The sequence below is a fragment of the Panthera tigris genome, chromosome F2 (genome assembly GCF_018350195.1).
Source record: "Panthera tigris isolate Pti1 chromosome F2, P.tigris_Pti1_mat1.1, whole genome shotgun sequence".
Classification (NCBI taxonomy): domain Eukaryota; kingdom Metazoa; phylum Chordata; class Mammalia; order Carnivora; family Felidae; genus Panthera; species Panthera tigris.
The window spans coordinates 687,212-703,451 of record NC_056676.1 but is presented as its reverse complement, the minus strand read 5'-3'; the positions used below and the strand labels follow the sequence as shown (position 1 = coordinate 703,451).

Below are 16,240 nucleotides of genomic sequence, written 5' to 3'. Positions count from 1 at the left end.
TTATTTCCTTCCTTCTGCTAACTTTGGCTTAATTTGTTTTTATCTAGTTCTTTGAGGTACAAAATTAGGTTGTTTATTTGAGATCCTTCTAATATTTAACATATGCACGTTGCCATAAACTTTTATTTCAGAACTGCTTTTGTAGCATCCTACAGGTATTGGTGGTTGTGTTTCTATTTTCATTTATTTTGAGATAATTTTTTTGGTTTCTTCTTTCACTCACTGGTTGTTCAAAAGTGTGTTTAGTTTCAACATATTTGTAGACTTTCAAACTTTTCTCTTGTCAATTTCTAGTTTCTTTCCAATGTTGTCTGAAAAAATAATTTGTATGATTTCGGTCTTCTTAAATTTGCTAAGACTTGTTTTGTGTCCTGTCATTATGATCTTAGAGAATGTTATGTGCACTTGTGGGGACTGTGCATTCTGTTGCTGTTGGGTGAAATGTTCTTTACATGCCTGTTAAGTCCATTTGGTCTAAAGTATGTTTCAATTCCAATGTTTTCTTGTTGATTTTCTGTCTGGATGATGTATTCATTGTTAAAAGTTAGTGAAGCCCCGACTATTATTGTACTGTTGTTTATTTCTCCCCTCCAATCTGTTAGTATTTGCTTAATATATTTAGGTGCTTTGAGGCTGGGAGGATATAAAATTATACCTTATATAACGAAACTTTTATTGTGATAAAATGTCCTTTGTCTCATTATCATTTTTGGCTTTAAATATATTTTGTCTGACAGAAGTTTGGCTACTCCACTTTCTTTGATTTCCACTTGCATGGAGTATCTTCTTGCATTCCTTCACTTTGAGCTTATGCGTGTCTTCAGAGCTGAAAAGGCAGCAAATGGTTGGGTCTTGTTTTTTGTTTTGTTTTGTTTTTTACTCTTCCAGCCACTCTGTTCCATTTGATTGGTGAATTCAATCCATTTACATGTAGAATGATTACTGATACATCAAGAATTACTACTACCATCTAATTGTTTCTTTTCTGGTTGCCTTATAGCTCCATTTGTTCTTTCTCCCTCTGTAACTTTGTAAATTGGTGGCATGCTCTGTCCCCCACCTCTGGTGGGTTTTGTTTGTTTGTTTGTTTTTTGGTTTATGTTTTGTGAATCCACTCTTAGATTGTTGCTTTGTGGTTACCATGAGGTTTACATAGAACCTCTCAAAATAAAACAGTCCAGTTTATGCTGAAAGCAACATATCTTCACTTGCTCATAAAATCTTCATCCTTTTATTCCTCCCCTTTCATATTTTTGATGTCACAATTTACCTCTTTTTATACTGTGCATTTGTTAACAAATTATAGTTAACTGTAGTTATTTTTAAGACTCTTTGCCTTTAATCTTATACTATAGTTAAGTTGTTAATACATTAACCTATTACAGTATTGGAATTTTCTAATCTGACTATATTTTCATCTTTACTAGCATGTTGTATACTTTCATATATTTTCTTGTTGAGTAGTATCTTTTTTATTCCATTGGAAGAGCTCCTTTCAGCTTTTATTTTAAGGCAGTTCTAGTGGTGATGAACTCCCTCAGCTTTTGTTTCTCTGAGAAAGTCTTTATCTTTCATATCTGAAGGATAACTTTACTAGATAGAGTACTGGTGGCTGTGAATTTTTGTCTTTCATCACTTTGAATATGTCAGTCCTCTCTCTTGGCCTTCATGGTTTCTGCTGACATATCTACTGATAACCTAACAGGGATTCCTTTGTAGATTATACTCTTTCCCCCTACTTCTCCCCAGCTGGCTTTAGTAGGCTTTATCTTCGATTTTTAGTAGTTTCATTACGATATGTCTTGGAGAAGGTCTTTTGGCATTAATAATCTATTAGCTTCTTGAACTTAGATGTTCAAGTCTTCCCCCAAGCTTGCGAAGTTCTCAGCTATTATTTCCTTAATTAAATGTCTACCCCCTTCTTCTCATCTCCTTCTGGAATCCTAATTATTTTGATGTTTAACTTTTGATTGAGTCCCATAAAATCACACAGGCTTTCCTCATTCATTTTCATTCTTTTCTCTTTGTTCTCTTCTAACTAGTTCTTACTAAATTCCTACCCTATAATTCCTTTATTCAATTTTCCATTTGCTCTACTTTATTACAGACACTAGTTATTGTATTGTCCACCTCATTCACAGAGTTCTTCAGCTCCAGAATTGGCTATTGGTTCTTCTTTATGGTTTCTACCTCTTTTGTAATGAGTTCATTTCTTCTTCCTAATGTCATTGAATGGTCTTTCTGAGTTTTCTTGTACCTTGCTGAATTTCTTCAATACAATTATTTTTAATCCTTTATAAACTAGGTTATAGTATTTTGTATGTTTGGGTTCAGTTAGAAAATTATTGATATCTGGCACAAAAACAGACACTCAGATCAATGGAAGAGAATACAGAACCCATAAATGGACCCACAAACGTATGGCCAACTAATCTTTGACAAAGCAGGAAAGAATATCCAATGGAATAAAGACAGTCTCTTCAGCAAGTAGTGCTGGGAAAACTGGACAGCAACATGCAGAAAAATGAACCTGGACCATTTTCTTACACCATACACAAAAATAAACTCAAAATGGATGAAAGACCTCAATGTAAGACAAAAGCCATCAAAATCCTTGAGGAGAAAGCAGGCAAAAACCTCTTTGATCTTGGCCACAGCAACTTCTTATTCAACACATCTCCAGAAGTAAGGGAAACAAAAGCAAAAATGAACTATTGGGACCTCATCAAAATAAAAGGCTTCTGCACAGCAAAGGAAACAATCAGCAAAACTAAAAGGCAACTGATGAAATGGGAGAAGATATTTGCAAACAACCTATCAGATAAAGGGTTACTATCTAAAATCTATGAAGAACTTATCAAACTGAACACCCAAAAACCAAATAATCCAGTGAAGAAATGGACAAAAGACATGAATAGACACTTCTCCAAAGAAGACATCCAGATGGCCAACCGACACATAAAAGAAAAAAATGCTCAACCTCAGTCATTATCAGGGAAAAACAAATCAAAACCACAATGAGATACCACCTCACACCTGTCAGAATGACTAACATTAACAACTCAGGCAACAACAGAAGTTGGCGAGGATGTGGAGAAAGAGGATCTCTTCTGCACTGCTGGTGGCAATGCAAATTGGTGCAGCCACTCTGGAAAACAGTATGGAGGTTCCTCAAAAAATTAAAAATAGAACTACCTTACGACACGGCAACTGCACTACCAGGTATTTATCCAAGGGATACAGGTATGCTGTTTCAAAGGGGCACATGCACCCCAATGTTTATAGCAGCACTACAACAATAGCCAATATATGGAAAGAGCTCAAATGTCTATCGATGGATGAATGGATAAAGAAAATATGATATATATGTATATATATATATATACATAATATATATATATACATATATATATATTTACATATATATACACACACACATACACACACACACACACACACATACAAACAATGGAGTATTATCTGGCAATCAAAAAGAATGAAATCTTGCCATTTGCAACTACGTGGATAGAACTAGAGGGTATTATGCTGAGTGAAATTAGTCAGAGAAAGACAAATTTATGACTTCACTCAAAGAGGACTTTAAGACACAGAACAGATGAACACAAGGGAACAGAAGCAAAAATAATATAAAAACAGGGAGGGGACAAAACATAAGAGACTCTTAAATATGGAGAACAAACAGAGGGTTACTGGAGAGGTTGTGGGAGGGGGGGATGAGCTAAATGGGTAAGGGGCATTAAGGAATCTACCCCTGAAATCATTGTGGCACTATATGCTAACTAACTTGGATGTAAATTAAAAAAATAAAATTTTTAAAAATTAAAAATTTAAAAATTTAAAAATATAAAAATAAATAAAATACATTGGAAAAAAGAAAATTAATGACATCTGGTGATTACATATATCCCCCCCTTTTTTTTCAGTACCTTATATTTTTGTGTTGCTGTTTTCACACTCTAAGTATCTTTATTGGGGGAGGTACCTGGCTGGCTCAGTCTTGACCTTGGGGATGATAGTTTGAGCCTCATGTTGGGTGTAGAGACTACTAAAAAATAAAATCTGAAAAAAAAATTTCAATAAATAAATAAAATAAAGTGTCTTTGTTGGTTATCTTTAGATTAGGTTTCTGTTTCTTGGTGTTGCTTCACTGGGGTTTCCTGGATTTATCATGGATAGATCTACTCCACTCTTCTTGCTCCCTCTTGTGGCAGAATTTCTAACTTTCGTGTTTCTTCCAGTTCTTATAACTCAGCAGCCTGGCTGCAAGAAATCTCTTTATTTTTCAGAACGCAGTGTATAGCCCAAATTTGCGGTTTCCCCCCCTGCCCACTAACCCTGGTTGATTTTTCTGATACCTGCTCTCTTTTTTTTAATGTTTATTTATTTTTGAGACAGAAAGAGAGAGACAGAGCATGAGTGGGGGAGGGGCAGAGAGAAGGGAGACACAGAATCTGCAGCAGGCTCTAGGCTCTGAGCTGTCAGCACAGAGCCCAATGTGGGGCTTGAACCCACGAACCGTGAGATCATGACCTGAGCCGAAGTCGGACGCTCAACCAACTGAGCCCCCCAGGCGCCCCTGATACCTGCTGTTATTGCCACACTTACAAGTACATTTCAAAGAGTTGGCTGCATAGTTGGGGAAGGTGTGGGTTTAGCACTCAGGGCACTGGGGGTGACTGTGTGCCTGGTGGGGAGACCCTCAAGTGGAATACTTCATAAAAGCTGGTGGGGAATTCCCACTGAAGTACTGAAGCAAATAACAAGAACTACGTTCATCGAATACTCTGTGATATTCTTATCTGCTTCCTTCTCTTTCTCCTCCCTCCCCTCTCACCATGGAGGTCCTGCCTCAAAGTAAGGGTGCCTGTATAGAGAAATGGGTTTAACTGGCTGCAACACACACAACTGGGATAGCTGTGTATTCACTCACCATTTCACACTTCCAGACAGCTTACCAGTGTCACCTTGAGGAGAGAGGAGGCTCTGGCAGAGTACCTGTCCTTTGCATGCAAACTTGTCTCTGTACAGCTCTGACACTGTGCTGGAATGTCCTCTCAAGCAGACAAAATTTCTACAAATGTTTTTTTGCTCATGGGCATCTGCCTAGGTAAGCAGTCTCCAGATTTTTTCCCTGGCCAGGCAAGTCAGAATGGGGCACATGCACTGACTATCTTAGATCCATAGTCCTTATGGAGGTCTTGTTTATTTTCAGATGCACAGGTGGGCTAGAAATCTCCCAGGGCCCTGCGCATGGGTGCTGGAGGCACTTGTGCTTGTGAATGGATGTCTAATTACCTGTTAAAATAATTTGTTAAAATTATTTTGTTAAAAGTAAGGAAGAATGACCCATATGCCCATGGTGCTGACATTACTCATTAATATATCCTTAACTTTGTAAGAAAACTGCCATAGTGTTTTCCAATATAGCTGTATGACTTTGTATTCCCAAAAGCAATGTATGAGCACTCCAGTAACTCCTCAGTCTCATCAGCATTATGTGTTGTCAGTTTTTCTGGTTTTTATTGGTTTTTCAGCCATTCTAACACATGTGTTGTAGCAAGTGTATTTTACACATGTGAAATCACATATATGAATCTTAGATCTTATTTTCTCCTAGAGAATCAGAAGTTCAGATAACACTGTATCAGCATTCCTATGAGGCAACAACCAGTTAGAACTACTGCTACCTTTATATAAACATATTCTTTCCATTATATCACAACCCTACCACTCCCAATTGTCTATGTCAGTCTGCTTCACATATTCAAGTTATCTGTCTGATCTGCATTGCCACCTGAGTTTGAGACCCACATACAAGTATTGGTGGAAGTCTAGTGTGCCACACCCAGCCAAACCCCCAAAACTTAAATCCACATACTCAGGTCCCTTCACAATCTTGTCCCAAACCACTTTTATAATTTCATCTTGTAACATCTCCATCCTAGAATCTTATACTCTAGCTTGCAATGATACTTAAATACACTTCTCAATCCCTAACTCTTATGCCTCTGAATCCCATATTTCCTACTTTATGAAATCTTGCTCAGTCTTCAAATCTAACTCTGTTTCCTCTCTGAATTCACCTAGTTTCTGCACATTTCTTTTGATGGCTGGGACCTTAATAAGAATCAATTTATTAAAAAAGTTATTTCTCAAATGCTATACAATTGCTTTCAAATTTAAACTTTCACTTAAACCAGTAATCCTCAACCATAATATGATGTAGGATGTGGTCAACAGCAGTGAAGTAATGTAAGATACAGCCATTATTAATATAGTTCAAAGGTTTACATTTGTCCCCTTATTTAAGAAATTAGAATAGAATCACATCACATATTCTCCCTTACATTCCAACAGGCTTTCTTGAGTAACAAAGTCAGGCATGAATTATTAGCTAGTACCAGGAACGCACATAACTTTGAAAGTATGGTACATAAATTATATTAAGTGTTATCCTTCATATGTATCAAATTTAAAAAGTAGTTTAGAACCACCATTCTTAGCCATTATACTATAAACATTTCCACAAGTAATCCATTTCCATTCAGAGTTTCTTCTTGGGAATATGTAAATTCTCTTTGTTATAATTTACTTAATCTCTCTTCATTCAAATTTCATTCTTTAAGATGGGGATGATAATAATAGCAAAGTTCCTGGATTATTATTAAAAAAAAAAAACAAATAATATACATGAAATGACCTAGCAGAGTGTTTGCTACAGACAGATTAAATATGTAATAAATGTACTAGGAGCATTTTATTTTCCCTCCACTTCATCAATTCATTGATTCAGTCAACATTTGCTGAGTGTCAACCACATGTCAATCTCTGTGCTAGGTATTAAGAATGACAAATAAAACAAGGGTCAGACTAATGAAGGGATTTAATCTCTTCCTGAATACAAAAAAATCTAACTCTCAAATACCTGGAAGCCAAAAATAGTGGAGATAATAAGACCACTTTTATTTTCCTCTTTATTTCTTAGTTTTAATACCATCATCAAATTTTTATATTGGAAATAATTTATTTAGGGAAACCTGTACAGTGAAGATACTATATCCACAAATACTATAAAGCAGTTTTAAAAAGTGAAGAAAACAAAGATCTAACCTAACAAAAAACAAATCAAGGCTACAATCTTTAAAACATTTCCTAATTGAGGAATTAACAATAGATAGCATAGCATCCACTTAATTAGACATAATATCAAATTACTAGCATAACAAAGTTAGGATAGCTAGATAATGATCCTGGAGTGCATATGCCTTAACAATTTCCAATCAATGGAACCCTAGATGAAACCAATAAATGTATTCTTTACAACTTACCTATACATTCTGAAATGTCTGTTCATAAGTATGACCAGTCTGGTTTTATGAACATGAAAGGATTAGGCCCACAATATTATGTTAATACACTATTGCCTAATGGTAGAAAGGAAAGGTAGGCAAGAGAGACATCTGCACTAAAGATAAGTAAATATTGCAAAGCCAGGAGGCATAAGAAAGGCTGTTATTGCCCCAGGGGCACCTGGGAGGCTCAGTCGGTTAAGCATCCGACGACTCTTGATTTCTGCTCAGGTCATGAACTCGTGGTTTATGAGACCAAGCCCCACATCAGGCTCCATGCTATCAGTATGGGATTCTCGCTTGGGATTCTTGCTCTCCTTCTCTGCCCCTCCTCCACTTATGCTCTCTCCCTTCTTCTCTCTCTCTCTCAAAATAATTAAATAAACGTTAAAAAGGCAATAACAAGAAAGGGAATTTACAATGTATTCCCAAAAATATCTTTAAAAAATACAAAATCAAGGGGCGCCTGGGTGGCTCAGCCAGTTAAGTGTTGAACTTCAGCTCTGGTCATGATCTTGCACTTCATGAGTTCAAGCCCTGCTGTGCTGACAGCTCAAGCCTGGAGCCTGTTTCGGATTCCATGTCTCCCCCTCTCTCTGCTCCTCCCCTGTTTGTATGCTCTCTCTCGCTCTCTCTCTCTCTCAAAAATAAACATTAAAAAAATTTTTTTTAAATATAAAATCAAGACTTATTTCAAAGAGAATAGAGGATAAATTAGGAACATGAGAAAGAAATTCTAATTTATGCTTGCATTATGACTAGATAACATATAGAAGAAACTCTAGAAAGGAAAGCAGTGAGGACAAAGAAAAATCCATGAGGTAGCCAATCCACTTCTAATGCTGGACTTCCTCTTTGTCCAGATAACTCCTGGGTCTTTTAGAGTTTACTTTCCTAATATTCAGATGATTCTAAATGAAACTAAGCATATAGAGAAGTTCAGGTAAGATGGCAAAGTATGAGGAGGCTGAGCTTACCCCATCCCAAGAATACACAAGATAATAGCTACATATATGCAACTAACTCTGAAAACAACCTAAAGACTAGCAGAACAGACCTTCCACAGTTGATCACACAGAAGAGGCCACAACGAAAAGGGTAGTAGGGACAGAGACAATGTTGGGAACCAAACCTTCTGCTGAGACTAACCAAAAGTGAGAGAGCCACAACAAGCACAGAGAATCAAAATGATTAGGCCCCACACCAGGGACCCCAGGCACTGGGGACTGGCACTGGAAAGACAAGTCCTCATAATATCTGGCTTTGAAAAACAATGGGGCTTAACTTTGGGAGCTTATAAAATCAGCAGGGCTTAACTCCAAGTACTTTAAAATCATAGAGCTTAACTATGGAAGAACCAGAAGTTGATAGGAAACTGAGTACCCAATCTTAATCAGCTATCATAATAAATAACTTGGCCCAAGACACAGCACAGAAGCAACAGTTTGGAAAGGACCTGGGGTATATATGAAGGAGACCTGTTTATGAAATCTCAGAACATGAGCTGGAGAGGCAGGGATCTTCAGATCTCCCCAGGAACAAAAGGGCTGGCAGGTGCCCTTTCTCTTCCCCTCCCCCAGCCTATATAGCTAAACACTTGCAGGGGCCAAAGTGAACACTCTCCATTTACCTTGCAGATCCACTGCATCCAACATGATGAATTCTGTAGGCTTCCTCCAAAGTGGCTTCTACCCACCATACCTTGTAAGCAGTTATGGCAGAGACCAGTGTAACTCCAAAGTGACTCTTGCCCTGGGAAGAAGGGAAGATAATTCCACATACCAACATACCTGTGGTTCCATCAGCCAAGCCTCTTAGCTGGGTGCACAGGGATTATGCCCTGCTATTTGGTGAGCCCAAAACTGTGGCAGAGAGGCTGCATACAGACACCTAATCTGACTGCTGGCCCTCCACACATCAAGGCGGTGGTAGCTTTAGACAGGCTTCCCAACAGCACAGTGATCAAACCCTACCCAGTACACCCAAAGCAGGCAAAGTGGATCACTGCAGCTGCCTGGGCTGAAGGCAAATGCAACTTAGCCACAACAGTAGGGCACAAGCAGCCAACACAGGAAACACCCCTAAAGCACCAGGTTCTAGTGACCAGAGGGGATTGCACTACAGAGCACAATTGGACTTCTACACAAAGGCACTACTACATCACTACAAACATGAAACTTACAAACATCACAATGACTCTAAACCCATATCTTTCTATAATAACACTGAATGTAAATGGACTAAATTTTCCAACCAAAAGACATAGGATATCAGAATGGATAAAAAAACAAGACCCATCTATTTGCTGTCTACATGAGACTCATTTTACACAAAGGCACTACTTTCCAGACCAGGATATGTAGCTGACCTCACTAATACATTGAAACTGACAGAGAGTTAGACAAAATGAGGACACAGAGGACTTATTCTTTCCCAAATGAAAGAATAAGACAAAATCACAACAAAAGAGCTAAATGAAATGGAAATAAACAACATGCCTGATAAAGAATTTAACATAATGTTCATAAAGATGCTCACTGGAATTGACAAAAGAGTGGATGAACTCAGTGAGAACTTCAACAAAGAATTCAAAAATATAAAAAAAAGAACCAGTCAGAGATAAAGAATTTAAAAACTAAAAGAAAAAGTACCCTAGAGGGAATCAGTAGCAGATTAGAAGAGGTAGGAGTCCAAAACAGCAATCTGGAAAACAGGATAGTGAAAAGCAACCAAGCTTAAGAATGAAAAAGATAAAAAATAATAACAGAAACAAGAAAAGGCTAAAGAAACTCAGAGACATCATCAAACAACATTTGCACTATAGGGGTCCAAGAAGAAGAGACGAAAGGAGGCAGAACACTTCTTTGAAGAAATAATAGCTGAAAATTATCCTAATCTGGTTGGGGGTGGGGGGGAAGGGTTGGGGAGGAGGGGACAGATACCCAGGGCCAGGAAGCACAGAAAGCCACTAACAAGATTAACCCAAGGAGGTCTACACCAAGACACATAATAATTAAAATGTCAAAAAATAATGATAAATAAGAGAATTTCAAAAGCAGCTAGAAAATGAAAACAATTACATACGAGGGAAACCACATAAGGCTATACACTGATTTTTCAGCAGAAACTTTACAAGCTGGAAAGGAGTGGCATGATATATTCAGAGGGCTGAAAAGAAAAACCCAGCATCTAAGAATACTCTTACTACCAAATTTATCATTTAGAATAGGAGAGAAAGAGTCTCCTAAACAAACACAGGTTATAAAAGTGCATCACAACTAAACCAGCCTTACAAGAAATGTTAAAGGAGGGGCACCTGGGTGGCTCATTCAGTTAAGCATCAACTCTTGGTTTCAGCTCAGGTCATGATCTCACGGTTCATGGGTTCAAGCCCTGCATGGGGATCCATGCTGACAGTGGGGCCTGCTTGGGATTCTCTCTCTCTCTCCCTCTTTCTCTCTCTCTCTCTCTCCCTCCCTCCCTCCCTCCCTCCCTCTCAGTCCCTCCTGGCTCATGCACCCTGTCTCTTTCTCAAAATAAATAAATAAACTTAAAAAAAAAAAAAAGAAGTGTTAAAGGAAATTCTGAGTGTAAAGAAAAGGCCCTAAGTATAAGAAAATTATAAAAGACAGAAATTTCACATGTAAAAGCAAACATATAGTAAAGGTAGTAAATTAGTCACTTATAAAACCAGGATGCAGGGGCACCTGGGTGGCTCAGTCAGATGAGCGACCGACTTCAGCTCAGGTCATGATTTCAGGGTTTGTGAGCTCAAGCTCCGCATCAGGCTCTGTGCTGATAGCAGAGAGCCTGGAACCTGCTTCGGATTCTGTCTCCCTCTCTCTCTGCCCCTCCCCAACTCATGCCCTGTCTCTGTCTCAGAAATAAACATCAAAAAAAATTTAAAAAAATAAATAAATAAAGCCAGGATGCAGCAGAAAACAGAAAAATAGTCAATCATATCTACAAAAATTAGATACACAAAAAGATTTAAAATATTAAGGGGAAAGTAAATTTCCCCAGATTTTAGAATGTGTTCAATCTTAAGCAACCATTAACCTAATATACATGTTGTATAGGAACACAATGGTAACCATAAATAAAAAATAAAACAAATAAAAACCTTTAGTAGATAAGCAAAAGAGAAAGGAAGCTAAGCATAACACTAAAAAAAGAAGCCATCAAACCACAAAAAAAGAAAGCAAAAGAAGGAACAAAGAAATACAAAAATAACCCAAAAACAGATAACAAAATATGGCAATAAGTGCATACCTATCAATAATTACTCTGAATGTAAATGGACTAGATGCTCCAATCAAAAGACACAGGGCAACTGAATACATAAAAAAACAAGATCCATCTACATACTGACTACAAGAGACTCACTTCAGACCTAAAGACACATACGACTAAAAGTGAAGGGATGGAAAAACATATACCAGGCAAATGGAGACAAAAAAAAAAAAAAAAAAAAAAGCTGAGTTGCAATACTTGTATCAGACAAAACAGACTTGAAAACAAAGTCCAGGGGTGCCTGGGTGGCTGAGTTGGTTAAGTGAGCAACTTTGGCTCAAGTCATGATCTCACGGTTTGTGAGTATGAGCCCTGCATCAGGCTCTCTGCTGTCAGCACAGAGCCTGCTTTGGATCCTCTGTCTCCCTTTCTCTCTGCCCCACCCTGTTCATATTCACTCTCTCAAAAATAAGTAAACATAAAAAAAAAAAAAAAAAAGTCTTCATAGGAAGAGCCATATAAGGACACTACATAATGACATAGGGATCAATCCAACAAGAGGATATAACAATTATAAATATCTATGCACCCAACATAGAAACACCTAAATATGTAAAGCAAATATTAACAAAGGGAGAAAATTACAGTAATACAATAATAGTAGGGGATTTTAACATGCTACTTACATCAATAAATAGATCATCCAGACAGAAAATCAATAAGGAAACAATGGCTTTGAACAACACATTAGACCAGATGAACCTAAAAGATATATATAGAACATTCCATCCAAACAGTAGAATACACGTTGTTTTCAAGTGTACAAAGAACACTCATTCTCCAGAATAGATCACATTACTCCACAAAACAGGTCAAAATATTCAAGAAGACTGAAATTATAACAAGTATCTTTTCTGACCGCAATGGTATAAAACGAGAAATAAATCACAAGAAAAATTTGGAAACAACACAATATAGACAGGCAAAACAACATGCAACTTAACAACTAACAGGTCAGCCAAGAAATAATTAGAAATTTTTTAAAAAGTGCATGGAGACAAACGAAAATGAAAATGCAATGGACCAAATCTTTGGAACACAAAAGCAGTTCTAAGAGGGAAGTTTATAGTGATAGTGGCCTACCTCAAGAAAAAAGAAAAATCACAATAGACTAGCCCTCCACCTAAAGGAGCCAGAAGAACAAACAAGGCCCAAAGCTAGTAGAAGGAAGGAAATCATTAAGATTAGAACAGAAATAAATAAACACTAAAAAACCCAATAATAGAAAATATCAATAAAATCAAGAGCTACTTCTATGCAAAGATAAACACAATTAATAAACCTTTAGTCACATTCATCAAGAAAAGAATGAGACAAGACTCAAATAAATAAAATCAGAAATCAAGTAGGAGAAATAACAACCAACACCACAGAGATACAAAGGATTATAAGAGAATATTATGAAAATTTATATACCAAAAAAGTGGACAAACTGGAAAAAAATGGATAAATTCATAAAAACATAACAATCCTCAAAAACTGAATCAGGAAGGGGCACCTGGGTGGCTCAGTTGGTTAAGTGTCTAACTTCGGCTCAGGTCATGTTTTATCTCATGGATCGTGGGTTCAAGCCCCATGTTGGGCTTTGTGCTGACAGCTCATAGCCTGGACCCTGTTTTGGATTCCGTGTGTGTGTGTGTGTGTGTGTGTGTGTGTGTGTGTGTGTATGTGTATGTGTGTGTGTGTGTCTCTCTCTCTCTGTTTCTCCCTTACTTGTGCCCTCTCTTTCTCTCAAATAAATAAACTTAAAAAAAAAAAACTGAATTGGGAAGAAATAGAAAATTTAAACAGACTAATTATTAGTAATAAAATTGAATTAGTAATAATTAAAAAAAAATTGTCAACAAAGTCCAGGACCAGGTGGTTTCACAGGTGAATTCTACCAAACAAAAAGAGGAGAAAAAACTTGTCAGATTCATTCCAAAAGGCTAGCATTACCCTGATGCCAAATTAAACAAACACACTATGAAACAAGAAAACTACAGGTTGTTACCTCTGATAATCATAAATACAAAAATCCTCAACAATATATTAGCAAACCAAATTCAACAATACATTAAAAAAATCATTCACTATGATCAAATGAGATTTATCCAGGGATGTAAGGGGGGGTTCAATATTTGCAATTCAATCAATGTCACATTAATGAGAAAGGATTAAAAACATAAGGTCATCGACATAGATGCAGAAAAAGCATTTGACAAAATATAATGCCCATTCATGATAAAAACTCTCAAAAAAGTAGGTAAAGAAGGAACATACCACAACACAATAAAGGCCATATACAATAATGGCTAACATCATACTCAATGGTAAAAATTTAAAGCTTTTCCCCTAAGTCAGGAACAAGACAAGGATGTTAACTCTTATCACTTTTATTCAACATAGTACCGTAAATAGTTGCAACAATCAGAAGAAAAAAAAAATAAAATGCATGCAAATTGATAAGAAAGAAGTAAAACTGCCAATATTTGCAAAAGACATGATACTACATACAAGAAAATATTAGACTGTACAAAAAAACTGTGAGAACTGATAAATGAATTTAATAATGTTGTAGAATACAAAATTAATACACATGAATCTGATGTATTTCTATATGCTAGTAACAAAGTAGCAAAAAGAGACATTAAGAAAACAATCCCATTTACGATTGCACCAAAAGAATAAAATGCACAGGAACAAATTTGACCAAGGAGGTGGAACACCTATCCTTTTAAAACTATATGACACTGATGAAAGGAATTGAAGACAACACAAACAAATGGAAAGGTGTACCACATTCAAAGACTGGAAGAAATATTGTTAAAATGTCCATACTATGCAAAGCAACAACAGATTCAATGCAATCACTATCAAATTAGTAATAGTTTTTTTTTTTCCACAAACTACAACAATCCTAAAATTTGTATGGAAACACAAAAGACCCCTAATAGCCAAAGCAATCTTAAAAAAAAGAACAAGGCTGGAGAAGAAGGCTTGTATTAGATTCCAAGATACACTACAAAGATGCAGTAATCCAGTGTGGGACTAGTACAAAAACAGACATATAAGTCAATGGAACAGAATAGATAGCCCAGAGATAAACCCAAACCTACAAGTACAATTAATCTATGACAAAGGAGGCAAGAATATATAAAATGGGGAAAAGACAAGCTCTTGAACAAATGGTGCTGTAAAAACTGGCCAGCTACAGGTAAATCAATTAAACTGGACCACTTTCTTATACCATACAGAAAAAATAAACTCAAAATATACTAAAGACCTAAATGTGAGACATGAAAACATAAAAATCCTAGAAGAAAAAGTAGACAGTAGCTTTTCTGACATTGACCTTAGCAACATTTTTCTAGATAAGTCTCTTGAGGCCAGGAAATAAAAGCAGAAATAAACTATTGAGACTACACCAAAATAAAAAGCTTTTGCACAGTAAAGGCAACCATCAACAAAGCCAAAAGGCACCCCAGGAAATGGGAGAAAATATGTGCAAATGATATATTCACTAAAGAGTTAATATTCAAAATATATAAAGAACTTACACAACTCAATACCAAATAAAACAAACAATCCACTTAAAAAAATGGTCAGAAGACTTTAATAGACACATTTCCAAAGAAGACATACAGATGGCCAACAGGCACATAAAAGGATACAAAAATGCTGATTCAAAGGGGCACATGCTCCTGAACCCAAGTATATCAAAGAATTTTAAATGTTTTCAAATCCAAGTATTCTAAAAAAGATTAACAAAATAGAATATTTATCTCAGCAATTACCTTAACTATGAAAAAAATTATGAAAGAAACTTCCATAGTAATATTACAACTTTTTGTGCCACTGTGCCACTGTGCATACTTTTATAAGATATTTATATTTTAAAGTATTTATCTAAATGTGTCATAATTCTCCATATATATCTCCAAATGAGTATATAAAACATAATGAGAAATCAAAAAGCAAACAAAAATTTCAAGTTCACTAAACTTTTAAAAATACTTATCAAAACAACTATTGCTACATTCTATGTCTGTTAAATGAAAAAAAGAAAGAAAATTATTTTCACTGCCACTTCCAACCTAGAAGAATAGGGCTGATCTATGGTGCTTTCTGGTCTTACCCACATACTTTCGGGGATTTCCTTTGTTGAGGGCACTGAATGGGTTAAGATTTAATGAAATTTGGAGTTGCATACATTAGTGGATATACTTTATTTTAAAAATCATAATATTCTATATAAAAATAAGTGTACAGAAATCACTTCCTAACTATATAAAATCCTCCTCCTCATGCAAAATTTTGGTATGAATAATAGACTTCTCTAATATCCAGTTGATCAAAGTAGCCCAAAATGAAAGGACCACTGCCTTTGGGCAAACATACAGAACATTCTTTCCCCCAAATGTTCAATCGGTTAGTACCTATTTACCTTTCACTTGGATCCAAAGCCTCATTCTCTGGAATGCCTTTCTAGTCACTCTCAATCTATTGAAATGCTTTCTTTGCTCAACTTTTCTACATCTCTCCTTTGACTATAAATCCCCTAACAATCATCTGTGTATTATTCATTTCTAAATAAT

The 16,240-nt window shown here is 36.2% G+C and overlaps 1 protein-coding gene across 3 annotated transcripts in view; it reads right to left on the bottom strand.

Moving 5' to 3' along the window:
• SPIDR (scaffold protein involved in DNA repair) overlaps nt 1-16,240 on the bottom strand; it is a 487,708-nt gene that overhangs the window by 363,056 nt on the left and 108,412 nt on the right. The window contains exon 1 of one of the 3 annotated variants that reach the window (XM_042972731.1): nt 9,001-9,122. The exons of the other annotated variants lie outside the window; for them this stretch is intronic. Within the exon in view, the coding sequence (XP_042828665.1) occupies nt 9,001-9,069 (69 nt within the window). The 5' untranslated portion in view covers nt 9,070-9,122. Of the gene's footprint in view, nt 1-9,000; nt 9,123-16,240 lie in introns of those variants that run through there. 3 annotated transcript variants of the gene reach the window in all.